The sequence below is a fragment of the Juglans regia genome, chromosome 2 (assembly GCF_001411555.2).
Source record: "Juglans regia cultivar Chandler chromosome 2, Walnut 2.0, whole genome shotgun sequence".
NCBI lineage: Eukaryota > Viridiplantae > Streptophyta > Magnoliopsida > Fagales > Juglandaceae > Juglans > Juglans regia.
This window is the reverse complement of record NC_049902.1, coordinates 35,678,438-35,691,770: the sequence shown is the minus strand read 5'-3', so window position 1 is coordinate 35,691,770 and position 13,333 is coordinate 35,678,438. Positions and strand designations below refer to the sequence as shown.

Below are 13,333 nucleotides of genomic sequence, written 5' to 3'. Positions count from 1 at the left end.
GATAGAATTTCGTAAACAACACTCAGACGAACGCCTTGTTCACAAAATTCATTCTTTGTATTTCCTCATTCAAGGTATCAACCTTCTCGTTGAGGATACATATACGATGGACTATCTCGGAGACAGACTCCTCTACAGTCATGATCTGTCAATTGATATGCGAAGTTAGCAGTGAGATCACCGTATCAATCCAAGCAGGCTGCGCATCTCCAACAGATGTACTCGTTGGTTGCTGACTATAATAATATATACTATATATATAGAATATAGTGTATTATATATATAATATATATGTGATTTAGCATAAATATGTTATATTATTATTATATTCATAAAATTATTATTGTTATTTTTATTAATTATGTCGTTTTGGCCATTAGCAAATCTTAATTCTCGGTTAGCTGTTTAATACTAATATTAATATTACTATATGGTATATAATACTAATGTTAATATAGTAATTTAATTTAATAATGAGTTAAGAAAACAACAATTTAATATATACTAATACGTATTAATGTATATATAGTATTAATGTATAGAATTAGTATATAAATATATAGTATTAGTGTATAGCAAGACATACAATCATTTTTATAATCTTTTTATAGACCATATTTTAAACGATGAATATTTTTATAAAATAATTTATAAAAATAACCATATTTTGCAAAAATATTCTTAATTTAAAAATAATTATATAATTAATTGTGCGGAAATACAAAACCGTTCGAATGTTATTGTTGACATTCAAACGATAAAATGCTATGTTCGAATGTATATGGAGTAATGTTCGAACGTAAATGAAAAAATGGTGAGAAATTTCCCTCTCGATTTCTAGGAACCATAATTCCACCAACGTCCGAACGTAAATAGACTACATTTCAAATGTTTTTTGTGATGTTCGAACGTTTAAATGATATGGACAAAAATATATGGATTAACGTTCGAGCGTAAATAAAAAAATGGTAAGAAATTTTCTGCTAGATTTCTATGAACCATAATTCCACCAACGTTCGAACACAAATAGACTACCATTCGAATACTTTTGGTAACATTCGAACGTTGAAATGATACGTACGAACGTGTATGAATTAACGTTTGAACGTTAATGAAAAAATGGTAAGAAATTTCCCGCGAGATCCATTGGAACCATTAGGGTCTCAACATTTAAACATAAATAGACTAACGTTTGAACGTTACGGTACTTGATGGAACAACTTTGCATTTAAAAAGTCGTTGCAAGAAGTATATTTAATAAACAAAACGTCGTCATTCTGTTTAATAAAACCTATTGCGTCTAGGTATAAAAAAATATAAAAAATATAGACGCCTCATATAAGTCTGGGGCATGTTTAGGGAACGGGGAAGAAGTATTCCTTCTTCCAACGGACAAAAATATAGCTAATTGGGGCAGATGGGTTTGCAAAACTAGGAAGAGCAGGAAACTTAGGAAGAGCTAGCTAGGGAAGTATGGTAATAAACTACCTTTTCCGAAGTCGAACACATAAGATTAATTAATATATAATGTGCAGTATAGATTTTAGCAAATTAATAGTATATGTGCAGTTTATCCGACGTTTGAATTGCATGCGCGCAGCTTCTTGTTTACCCGACGTTTTGCTGTTTGTTATTATTCCTAGCTATCATGCATATATAGCGCTTCGCGGCCATGGCCGGGGGCATGATCGCGACTTTTCACATATATATATATATATTTTTATCAATTTCTTTCATCTTTATGATCCATATATTGTACTCTTGAATCCATAATTTCACTCTGCATGCGTTCCTTTTTTCCTGAGAAAGGGAAAATAAAAGGGTTTCTTTTGAGCATTTATGTGAAAAGTACGAAGAGAAAGTAAGCTCCATTCTTAAATATGATGAGTTACAATTCAACTGACTCGATTGATTGTGTAAATTAAAAAAAAAATGAAATGTGATGATTTACAGAAACTCACTATGCAATTCCTGTCAATCAACTAATTGCCACGAGTATATGTAGCCCCATCAAAATAATAAGAGAAATTATATATACAAGTTTAATGCACAAATTTCGTATAAATCTTTTGTAAAAAAATAAACCTCACCATGAAAAAGTCTAAATAACTATTTTTTTTTTAAAATAGAGCATCCACTATAGTAGTGCACACAATGCACACCCTACGTGGCTTTTGATTTTTTATTTTTAATAAAACATGCGTTTTGATTCTGTCCCTCCTACTCTCTCGAACCAAAATGGCATTAGCGTCTCCGCCATCGCTGTCTCTACAACCAACGCTGACAGCCGGCTCCAGGCATCCGAAGACCGCCTCTGCAAAGCCATCAAGGAGCTCCAACGACGCCAACGCAAGGCCCATGGCCGTGCGAGGCCGTCACCGTCACCAGCACCATTAGCATTACCCTCTCGTAGGGTGTGCCCAATGGGGGAACCAGCTCACTTGTCAATGAATCCGGTTTGCCACCACAGGTATAGGGTGTGCCCAATATACCTGAGTTGTTCTATTTTTCCTCATGTTTTTAATAGAGGGGTAAGCATTAAAATCCGTCGTTTTCCTAGACAGTGGTGGAACAGAATAGTTTAACCAAACATTGCCTCCAAAATAAATTAAACAGATGTCAAACAAATTAGTCGTTTGCACGAACATGAACTGCATCGGAACACGAGTACAGTGATCAGAAATACCCGTCACCCAGCCCATCTTAAATGCCGAAACGTAGCACTCCGCAGCTTCCTTTCCACGGGGGATGCGGCCTAAAATCTTCTATAAATACCCGTCACCGCCACCCCACAACCTCTACTAGCACTCAAAAAATGGGGGTGTGAGCAGCAGTTGTAATGCTAAACTCACTGTCGTAGCAACTACATATTTTATCGCATTTAATCCTCCTAGTCATTGCCAACACGTTCGCAAGCAATGCATTAGAACGCTAAATTTCTTTTTCCCTATAGGTAACCAAGAATTTCTGAAGGAAACTAAAAAGTAACTTCATTCAAACGACTAACATGACCAGCAAACCAACCATCGAACAGAGTCTTGCAACAACAATCGCAACAAGCGCACATTAAAACCAGTTCAGAACATATTTATGAGCCATTAAAAAATGGCAAGGAAACAAAGGGCAGATCTACAAAAACCATAAAGAACACCAGCAAATTGAAGGCCCGTGACACTAGACTTCACCATAGAACCACCACCCGGCTCAATAACCACCACGGAGGCGAAGAACAAGGTGCAAAGTAGACTCCTTTTGGATGTTGTAATCCGCCAGAGTCCTCCCATCTTCAAGCTGTTTCCCCGCGAAGATAAGCCTCTGCTGATCCGGAGGGATTCCTTCCTTGTCCTGAATCTTTGCTTTCACATTATCAATCGTGTCAGAACTCTCTACCTCCAAGGTAATGGTCTTCCCAGTCAATGTCTTCACAAATATCTGCATCCCACCACGCAAGCGCAGCACCAGATGTAGGGTAGATTCCTTCTGAATATTGTAATCTGCAAGAGTCCTCCCATCTTCTAGCTGCTTGCCTGCAAAGATAAGCCTTTGCTGGTCTGGAGGGATGCCCTCTTTGTCCTGTATCTTTGCCTTGACATTGTCGATTGTATCCGAACTTTCAACCTCGAGAGTTATGGTTTTACCAGTCAAAGTCTTCACAAAAATCTGCATTCCGCCACGCAAACGCAGCACCAAGTGCAGTGTCGATTCCTTTTGGATATTGTAATCTGCTAAGGTCCTTCCATCTTCTAACTGCTTGCCAGCAAAAATCAACCTCTGCTGGTCAGGTGGGATACCTTCTTTGTCTTGAATTTTAGCCTTCACATTATCAATAGTATCGGAACTCTCAACCTCCAAAGTAATGGTTTTTCCAGTCAAGGTCTTAACGAAAATCTGCATTCCACCACGCAGCCGAAGCACCAAGTGCAAGGTGGACTCCTTCTGAATGTTATAGTCAGCAAGAGTCCTTCCATCTTCTAGTTGCTTCCCAGCAAAAATCAACCTCTGCTGGTCTGGTGGGATTCCCTCCTTGTCCTGAATCTTTGCCTTCACATTGTCTATAGTATCCGAGCTTTCAACTTCCAAGGTTATAGTTTTTCCTGTCAGCGTCTTCACAAAAATTTGCATTCCACCTCGGAGACGGAGCACCAAGTGGAGGGTTGATTCCTTTTGGATATTATAGTCGGCAAGTGTCCGACCGTCTTCAAGTTGCTTGCCAGCAAAGATCAACCTCTGTTGGTCTGGTGGGATACCCTCCTTGTCTTGGATCTTAGCCTTGACATTATCAATGGTGTCCGAGCTTTCGACTTCCAAAGTTATGGTTTTTCCCGTCAAGGTTTTAACAAAGATTTGCATACCACCACGAAGGCGAAGCACCAAGTGAAGGGTGGATTCTTTTTGGATGTTATAGTCAGCCAAAGTGCGACCATCTTCGAGCTGCTTACCAGCAAAGATGAGCCTCTGCTGGTCCGGTGGAATGCCCTCCTTGTCCTGGATTTTGGCTTTTACATTGTCAATAGTGTCCGAGCTTTCCACCTCAAGGGTGATTGTCTTTCCGGTTAGAGTCTTAACAAATATCTGCATCTGTTCCATTTCAAATAAAGAAAATTACAAGTAAAATAAATGTTTGAAGAACAGGGTCTGACAAGTTTGCAAACTAAAAAGACAATAATTCATGCACACCTCAGAAATGTAAGAAATAAAGAAGTTGTGCAAATATTGCAGGCCTCGATCGAGGAATTTTACAGAATTTTCAAGCATAATAAGTCAATATATTAAATCCTCTTCCATCATCAAACATGGCCCCCACCTACCTCAATTCACAAGTTCGGGAAAATTATTTGACATCTTGTCTTTTTTTTTTAAAATAAAAATTGATCTCCCAATCTCTCAAAATGAATCACAAAATATCCCCGCGAGAAAAGAAACATCATCTTTGACGCAAATCATCAAAAGTAATTAACCAATGAATCCATAACGCGGCCACTCTGATCCTAACCTTGAGACGGAGAGTTAAATTAAAAAATATATATAGAAAAAGGTATCTAGCCAATAAAAAACCATACTTTTGTTTAGACACAGGTCATATCACGTTTATTTTCTCAAAATTTTCAATAAACACAAACGAAATTCATTAATAACCTAACAAGCAGATCCGCGGAAACTAAGCCGCGGATTGGATTTATAATATAGAATCTTCGAGATGAATAATTAGATTACAGATCAGGAATAGCAAATCAACAAAACGCATCTAACAAGAAAAAATTGATAGATCTGGCAAAGATCGAATTTAACGAAGCGACCCGGAATAAGATTCTAAAAGAGATAATCTTTAACGCATAGCTTTCAATATTTCTTTTCTTTTTCAAACAAAATTAACCAAAGCAAAAATATATAAAGAAAAGCGAATCGGTAAATACCTTGAGAGAGAAGTTTGGACAGAGAGCTTGAATCGAACGAACGCCTGAGACTTCCAAGATTTTCTTTTCCTTGCAATTGTGAAGGGGAAAGGTTCCGGAGGGGCTAAATTTATAGGTGGGATTACCTACTCAAAGACCGAGTCGTATGAAGAGGAAGCGAATAGGATAATGCCACGTGCCAAGTACGCCAAGATTGGATTCGTTACCTAATATTCCAGGCTCTTCCACGCAAATTTCTCTTAAAAGCATTGGTATTGGTTTAATAAAAAACTAGCTAAACGTGAAATAGATAAATTTTATCAAAGAGTGTTATATTGGATTAACTAAATAGATAAATATGAAATTTTAAGTTATAATAAATATATAGATTTTTTTTAAATTTAAAAGATTATTATTTATTTATCAAATTTATTTTTTATTTATTTTTAATCTTTAATAATTTTTTTATTTATATTTAATCTGTCTTATAATAATAATGTAATAATTAAATTAAATTATTAATTAACATATGATTAGTATAATTATAAAATATGAAAAAAAATATTATTATTAAAAAAATATTATATTATTATTTTGATGAATTCAATAGTTAATTCAATGTGAAGTTATAGATAAAGAAGTTTTAGATATATAAAAAATATTTTTTTTTTTATCAAAATTTAAAGTTGAATTTGATAAGTCTAATACTAGTGCTCTTAATTAAATTCATTTACATTTACACCACCTAAAATGGATAATGTGATGAGAGGGACAATAATGGATAGGTGCCGGTGGTGTTAGGTTGCTTTGGGAGTCAGATTAGCATCCTTCAAAATATTTCGAAGATAAAGAGTTATTTTATTTTTAAATTTATCTATTTTATTAAATTTAAAATTTAAAATTTATCTTTAAAATTAAATTATGTTATTCATACAAATTTATAAATATATTTTTTATGGCAATAACAGTTTTTTTAACCATAATCATTATGCATAACATATAAAGACAAATCAAAATATTATACTTTAAGAGTATGCTGTAAAATCCACTTTTCAGGGGGTGTGATTATGTCAGATTTTTTTATAAGAAAATTTATAATAAACTTAATATTGTTTAAAGTGAAGAGTGCAGAAAAGGAAAATCAATAATCAAACCGTAATGGCTATGGGCCATTATAAAAAAAACCGTAATGGCTATAGGCCCAGACCCACAGACTTCCATCGTGAGATAAAGTTTGGCCCAAGGCCCAAGCGGTCTTACCCTGAAAGTTGAAACCTCGGGGCGTGGTCACTGTCGCTCTTTAACGAACCAAAACAGCCTTTGGAGCTCAATTCAGATCCAAATGGCTCCTCTTGCTCCTCGATCCGGCGACGCAATCTTCGCCAGCGTTGAACGCGTGGTAAGCGAAAACCTTAATTCCCATCTCACCCTCTGTTTTGTCACCCAAAAACCCTGGAGAAAGAAATGGAAAGTCGAGCCCAAGTAGCACTCGATTTGAACTCAGAGCGATCATTTCGTTTGTTTTTTTATTGGATGGAATTTTTTGTCTCGATTTTATCGGGAACCAAACTGAATGTTAAGGATGCGACTATCCGTTGAAGTTCTTGATCTTTTCGATTTCCGTTGTTGATTCTGATTTCTGATATTTAATTTATTGTTCGTCTCGTAAGGTTTATGAGCAACTGATCATAATTTCTTGATGAAATTTACTCTGTTTTTTTATTCATTCTGATATTGATCTATGAAATTTGAAATGTTGTAGAATGCGGAGCTTTTTACCCTGACGTACGGAGCGATTGTGCGCCAGTTGCTTACCGATCTGGAGGAGGTTGAGGAAGTGAACAAACAGCTTGAGCAAATGTAACCTTAGCTCATCATTAGTGATTTTCTATTTATATTCCGTAGTTTTTATGTGCTCTTTTCAATTTATGGTTTCGTCTAAAGATGAATACGACATGCAAGCTGGTAATTCGATTTGTTTGTATTATGTAAGAATCCATCTTGACTAAATTCCTGTTATGGAGGCATACTAGGCAAGAGTTCTTCTTCCTTTTGATGTTGAAAGTGGGGCATGTAATGGGCATTGGCCAAATAACTTCGGTAGGATTTTTTTGAATTTCTATATTTATTTTAAATTAGAATGCATATTTGAACAAAGTGGAACCAGTTTTCATTGAGGTATATGTTAAAGATATAAGTATAAGACTTGATATCATTAGATGCGGTTCAACTTTATTGCCTCGCACAGAATATGTATTCTCTTAGCCAATTGCCAAAGCAGCCTGGAAAATTGATGTATCTGGTCATGTGTTTTTTACGAGAAATTTTCAGCCATAGTTAATCAATTTTTGGCGGATTTTTTTTTTTTTTTTTTTTTGCCTTTTCTTCCTCTATTTTCACCCTTTTATTTTTTATTTTTGGTGGGAGGAAGAGGGGTTGTTTGATAAATGCCTTGACTGAATTATACCCTTTTAAATGCTCTAATACTGGATTACCACTCTCATGCTTCCATTGTTTCTGTCAGTAATCTCCAGCTGCCAACAACTAGCAAATGTCCATATTAGAGCATCTCATCCAAAATTGTTGATTAGCTTATTACAATTTTTTTTTATAAATATTATAAAAAATATTTAATTATCCTGAAGCATGTTAACTGAAGCATTTAATTATCCTGCAGGGGTTATAACATTGGAATTCGACTAATTGATGAGTTTCTAGCAAAATCTAATGTCTCTAGATGCACCGACTTCAAAGAGACTGCTGAAGTAATTGCTAAGGTATGCTATCACCGTTTGTTTAGATATATGTATGAATTAATTATTTTTTTCAGTTATCCTCATAATTGTTTGAAACCTGCCAAATGTTCTTTAAATTGTGACCTCTATAACTACTTATAGTCATAATGCGTGATTCATTCCTCAAAAAATGCTTCTTTTCTTTACACAGCTTCTTAAACTGAATATTATTATCATTTTTACTCTTTCCCTTTTGGCCTATTCCTGTTTTCTGGATTTTTTTTTTTTTTTTTTTTGTGGGGGGGAAGACGTTGCAGTCAGTGGCTTGGTAGATGAAGACAATCAGACTTGAACCATACATTTGAAGTAGGAACTTCCAAATAGGATAATCACTCAAATGGATGGAATCTTCATGTTGTCCATAAACTCAGAACAGCCCTTTGATTGCGAGATTTTATATCTAATTAAGAAATGAAGACTTGTTAAAGTTGTATGGAGTGGTGTGGAAAATGGATTTAATAACTGACATGGTGAAGATAGTGTGTTCACCAGTGGCTTGTGATGTGGTTAAAGTCCGAGGAAGCATGGAAACAGTGGATTTGCACTTTATTTGAGGAACTATTTTAGGGTTGGTCTATCAAAAGGCATTAGACATGCAAAGCATTTTGTTGGGAATGATACATTTGATTGTGAACTATGATTTTAGCATGATCTTTGTTGCTGTGAAGATCGTCTAAAAATATTGTTTCTAGACTCATTTCTCATCATGTATGGCTATGACTTATTTTGTAGTTAATTGCATGGGATAGTCTGGCTGTAACTTCCATTGGTATTGAGGTTTGTGAGAGCAATACAATATGCCTCTCTTCTTGACATGTTTTGCATTTGAGGTTTGCGATGTTGGAGGAGATAGGATAGATGGAGATTAGTAGAACTAGAAGTATGAGGTTAATTATGATCATGACAATCACTTATTTAAAACCTCATAAAAAATAAAACTTATGTAAAGCTAATTCGTGTTCATTTCCTATCTCGGGGATAATTCTTTCCACTCTGCATAGCCCTATTCAAAACTTTTTTTTTTTTATAAGTTAGCCATATTCAAAATTATGGTATTAATGAATGGAAAAAGCTTGCTGAAGGATAAGTATTCTCTTTTCCAATTTATAGCTATAGCTAAATATTTCATAGATCATTTAAATACAAAGCTTTGCTTCATCAGAAGAGCTAAAGTGTCTCTAGAAGTAAAATACCGAGAAAGATTCTTACAGAGAAAAATGTCACTAACAATGTAAAGATCATAATTATCTTTGCAAGCAATTTTATCTCTCTGGTGATGTGAGCTAACTCCATCCTGACTTCATGAGAGGGATTCCAAACAGGCAGTTCAGGGTAGGTCATAAATGGGCTGGGTATGAAATAAATTGTTTTTGTAAGAATCTTATTAAATAGAAATCTGGGCAAATCCCAAGTACACAAGACGTATACAAGAAAAGACACCTAGTTAAGATCAAGGGCTGGGTATGAAATAATTAACCATTGATACATTTATTCAATTTGAATTACCCAACCCAACTCATTTATTTAGGGTAGGGCCTTACCTACCCACGAACCCAAATATGCCTACACACATCCACACATGTAAATAAATATGCCTACACACATCCACACATGTAAATATATACACACATATAGAGACATGGAATCATACATATACACGTCTTGTAAAACTTGCATATTAGGTGTGTATTTCTTTTAATTTTTTGCAATTATTTCCTGAATAAGTACTTATTAGAATAGGAAAAGCATCATATGTAAGGTCAAACCACCACATCTTTGACTACAAACATAATTCAAATAATGCAATTGCAAATTTAGGATCTACCCAGTACACAAATTTGCTCAAGAACTAAGTCTACCGCCTATTTAGTACACACTCCCAACTTGATGTACCTTTGAAAATCACAAAAAGAGGTGCACAGTGGGACAAATTTCCAATTAAAAGCCTGCAATTTCTAGAAAATCTCAAGACATTCATAAGAGTACACGCAGGTTACATTGGATTTTTTATTCTGTGAAATAAAAGAAAATTTTACAATTCAACACGCACATCAAAAGTGAAAAATGAAAACTAAATTTAGGGTTTTGGCACTTGGTAGAGGGGGGTTGTAATAATTGGTACATGAGGAAAGGGCAGAGAAGCTGACTGAGCAATTGTGTGAACCATTTGAGACCTTCGGTTGCGAAAAGCAATTGTGGGAAATCATTTATTACCCATGTTACCTATTTAAAAACGGGGTACTAAGTGGTTCGATGCCCATTGGAACCCACTCCGCAAGTGGGCAGTCTATTACCCACCCCTTCTTAGCAAGGTCAATTTCATATCTGCCATCCCAACTTTAATTGGCAACCCCATCCCTGCATAGGGATGACTTGGCCTTCTGATGACCTGTTCAACTTCTGGTTGGCCTTCAACCTTATGCAATCCAACGGGATTGCAGCTTTAGGCTAATCTCTGGCTTGCATGGATCAATGTAAGGTCAGTGGGGTGGGCTTTGACGGGATGTAGGTTGCACTCCTCTAGTTTCGTTTTATAATGTATCTAACTGGCTCCCTGTAACATGTTTTGTCTGGCATTTTTATAGGGGAGCATGCTTCTCGTGTTTTGCTAGATTTGAGAATATTTTCTTCATCGTGTATGTGTGACTGCAAGATATTGCGCTCCTATTTTCTATCTTGTGTGAAACACGTTTTGGTCCATACAGGTCCTCATGATACTTTTTTGCAGGTTGGTTTTAAAATGTTCTTGGGGGTCACTGCATCTGTATCCAATTGGGATGCTGATGGTACATGTTGCAGTATCATTTTGGAGGATAATCCTCTGGTAGACTTTGTTGAGCTCCCTGATACGTGTCAAGGTCTATATTATTGCAACGTCCTAAGTGGAGTCATAAGAGGAGCGTTAGAGATGGTGATTTCCTCCTCGTCCTACTGCACAGCTTTATCATTTATTTTATTTGTTTCTTTTACCTTGGCACAATCATAATAATATATGAGATATATTGTGACATCTACACGGTTCCTCCAAAAAAGGGTTTCCCATCAAGCATGGCTGGAAAAGCTTGATCATTAGTTGACTATTTTGTTTTTTTAGTTGTGTGGAGCGGCTAAGGCCACACACCTTGTTTCCCCTTTCCATGAGAAGAGGGTGGATGATGGCACCATCATGTTTCAAGACATGAGTTTCTAACTTACAAGTCAGGGAGGAAGGGTGTGCTTGTTGCTCTGTTTTATAGTATCTTGATAAATGTAGCCATGGAAGAAGGCTGTGCTTGTTGCTCTGTTTTGTAGCATCTTGATAAATGTAGCTTGTGGATATACATGGTGCTCAAAATAGTCTTGCAACATTTTCCACAATGTTCAGGTATCGATGAAGACCGAAGTCACATGGGTCCGTGACATGCTTCGGGGAGATGATGCGTTTGAGTTGCAGGTGAAACTTTTGAAGCAAGTTCCTGAAGAGTACCCATACAAAGACGACGAATGAGATGGGCGGGCAACAAAGCTTTGGATTTGATATGTATACAGGAGATGATTCTTGTTTCTTCTTTGTTTTCCAAATTATATAATGAATGTTGGGGGTCGCTTAGCTTATCGATCTTTCATCTCATCCACATTTCTTGGAAACTTTTATGTCTGATTTTATTTTCTTTATTGATGACATTTATGTGCCATTGTCAGAGGGGATTATGATTGAGTGTGACAAAGCACCGCCAAAGTTGATATTTCTAAAAATGATTTCAAATAACAACACCAAGAGGTGGACTGATACATGTACCCCATCCTTCTAATCATTTTACATATTAACTGCAAAAGATAGGCCGTCCACAAAGGAATCTTTGGAAATTTTAGACGCTTGGTCGGCTAAGGTCATATTTTGGTTGGGTTTTGGAGTGTTGGGTGAAGAGTCAAGACTTTAGTGACTTCTTGTTGATATTCTTATAATCAAAATCACATGTAGCTCTCTTTTGTTTCCTTTCTCCGATTTGAAACTTATCATTGAAATTGAAGACCCTCATTCTTGTGGTTCTTACCATGCAAGTAACTCAAATCAATCCCCAACGACCCAATGAGGGACGCAGGGGCCTAATCTCCACGAGTCTAATGATTTTGACTGATTTATATCCTACATTGATATGAAGCTAACTCCAGACACAACTCTCCACGTGGCAGTTTCTGCTTGGTTGCCGACCTCACCAATCATTGTTACCATAAATCTCTCAAATGCAATTTACTACCAAACATGATCACTCGATCTTCTTTCATGTGCTGTGCTGTGCTGTGCTGAGGTCGGCCACGAAATCGAGTCTTTAAAGTCTTCACCAGCCCCGTTTACTGCCAGGTTCTCCTGCATTAATGCTGCCCCTCGCTCCATGTGAAAACAAAAACAAAGTTGCGATACAATACAAGACGATCCTATTCTTGGTAAGAAAAATAAAAACAGGAGAATTTCGAACGCATTTGGCATATATATATATATATATATTTACATAATATTCATTATCTTCGGACACTACACTTATTATTATTATTTATTTATTATTTTATGTATTTTATTTTTATTAAATTAATTGAGTTCTTTTATTTATCATCTATATATTACATATTTAATAAAAAAATATAATTAAAAAAAGTATATGTGATGTATGATACGTATAGGACTATGAGTAGAATTTATATATATGTATGTATGTATGATACGTATAGGACTTTTCAACGTACACCAGATATTTTTATCTGTACCACCCCTTATGTGCATTTGTGGGCAGTGGGCACACCACGACTGTGAATTTGGTGCACCACGTCTTTCGTCATGAACAGTAAAAACAATTTGCTCACAAACATTAATTCCGTGTAAAGCCCGTGTGAGGATCGATCGGTACCTTTACTCTTTCATTGATACGGCGGCCTATTGCAATGTCCATATTTTGGATACGGCCTCAATTAAATTACACCCAGATTGTCCATCGGTCGGGTAGAACAAACACACACACAAATTATCGTTTACCATTAACAAAAAGAAAATTGCATTGGCTTATGATTTTCTTGATAGCCAACTGCCAACTACTAGTGAGCTACAGCTAGCCATTACGGTACGTACGTGGAGATACATACATGACCAGCTAGCATGCATATTATTCTTCT

At 35.9% G+C, this 13,333-nt stretch overlaps 2 protein-coding genes across 2 annotated transcripts; one reads left to right on the top strand and one right to left on the bottom strand.

Moving 5' to 3' along the window:
* Positions 1–2,964: 2,964 nt before the first annotated feature.
* LOC108983635 (polyubiquitin-like) lies at positions 2,965–5,499 on the bottom strand. Its single transcript, XM_018955341.2, has 2 exons — positions 5,415–5,499; positions 2,965–4,578 (listed from the first exon to the last, which is right to left on the bottom strand). The coding sequence occupies exon 2, from the start codon at positions 4,576–4,578 to the stop codon at positions 3,205–3,207; it is 1,374 nt and encodes a 457-aa protein (XP_018810886.1). The 5' UTR covers positions 5,415–5,499; the 3' UTR covers positions 2,965–3,204.
* A 1,113-nt stretch (positions 5,500–6,612) lies between these two features.
* Positions 6,613–11,959, top strand: LOC108983662 (trafficking protein particle complex subunit 3-like). Its single transcript, XM_018955375.2, has 5 exons — positions 6,613–6,792; positions 7,156–7,253; positions 8,071–8,170; positions 10,917–11,099; positions 11,553–11,959. Exons 1-5 carry the CDS (start codon positions 6,736–6,738, stop codon positions 11,673–11,675), a joined length of 561 nt encoding a protein of 186 aa, XP_018810920.1. The 5' UTR covers positions 6,613–6,735; the 3' UTR covers positions 11,676–11,959.
* The last annotated feature ends 1,374 nt before the right edge of the window (positions 11,960–13,333 follow it).

Excerpts from the sequence above, each read along its gene's own strand:
- LOC108983635 (XM_018955341.2), bottom strand. The coding sequence starts at position 4,578 with ATGCAGATATTTGTTAAGACTCTAACCGGAAAGACAATCACCCTTGAG.
- LOC108983662 (XM_018955375.2), top strand. The coding sequence starts at position 6,736 with ATGGCTCCTCTTGCTCCTCGATCCGGCGACGCAATCTTCGCCAGCGTT. Across the intron at positions 8,171-10,916 it reads CTGCTGAAGTAATTGCTAAG|GTTGGTTTTAAAATGTTCTT; the intron begins GTATGCTATCAC and ends ACTTTTTTGCAG. Across the intron at positions 11,100-11,552 it reads TAAGAGGAGCGTTAGAGATG|GTATCGATGAAGACCGAAGT; the intron begins GTGATTTCCTCC and ends CACAATGTTCAG.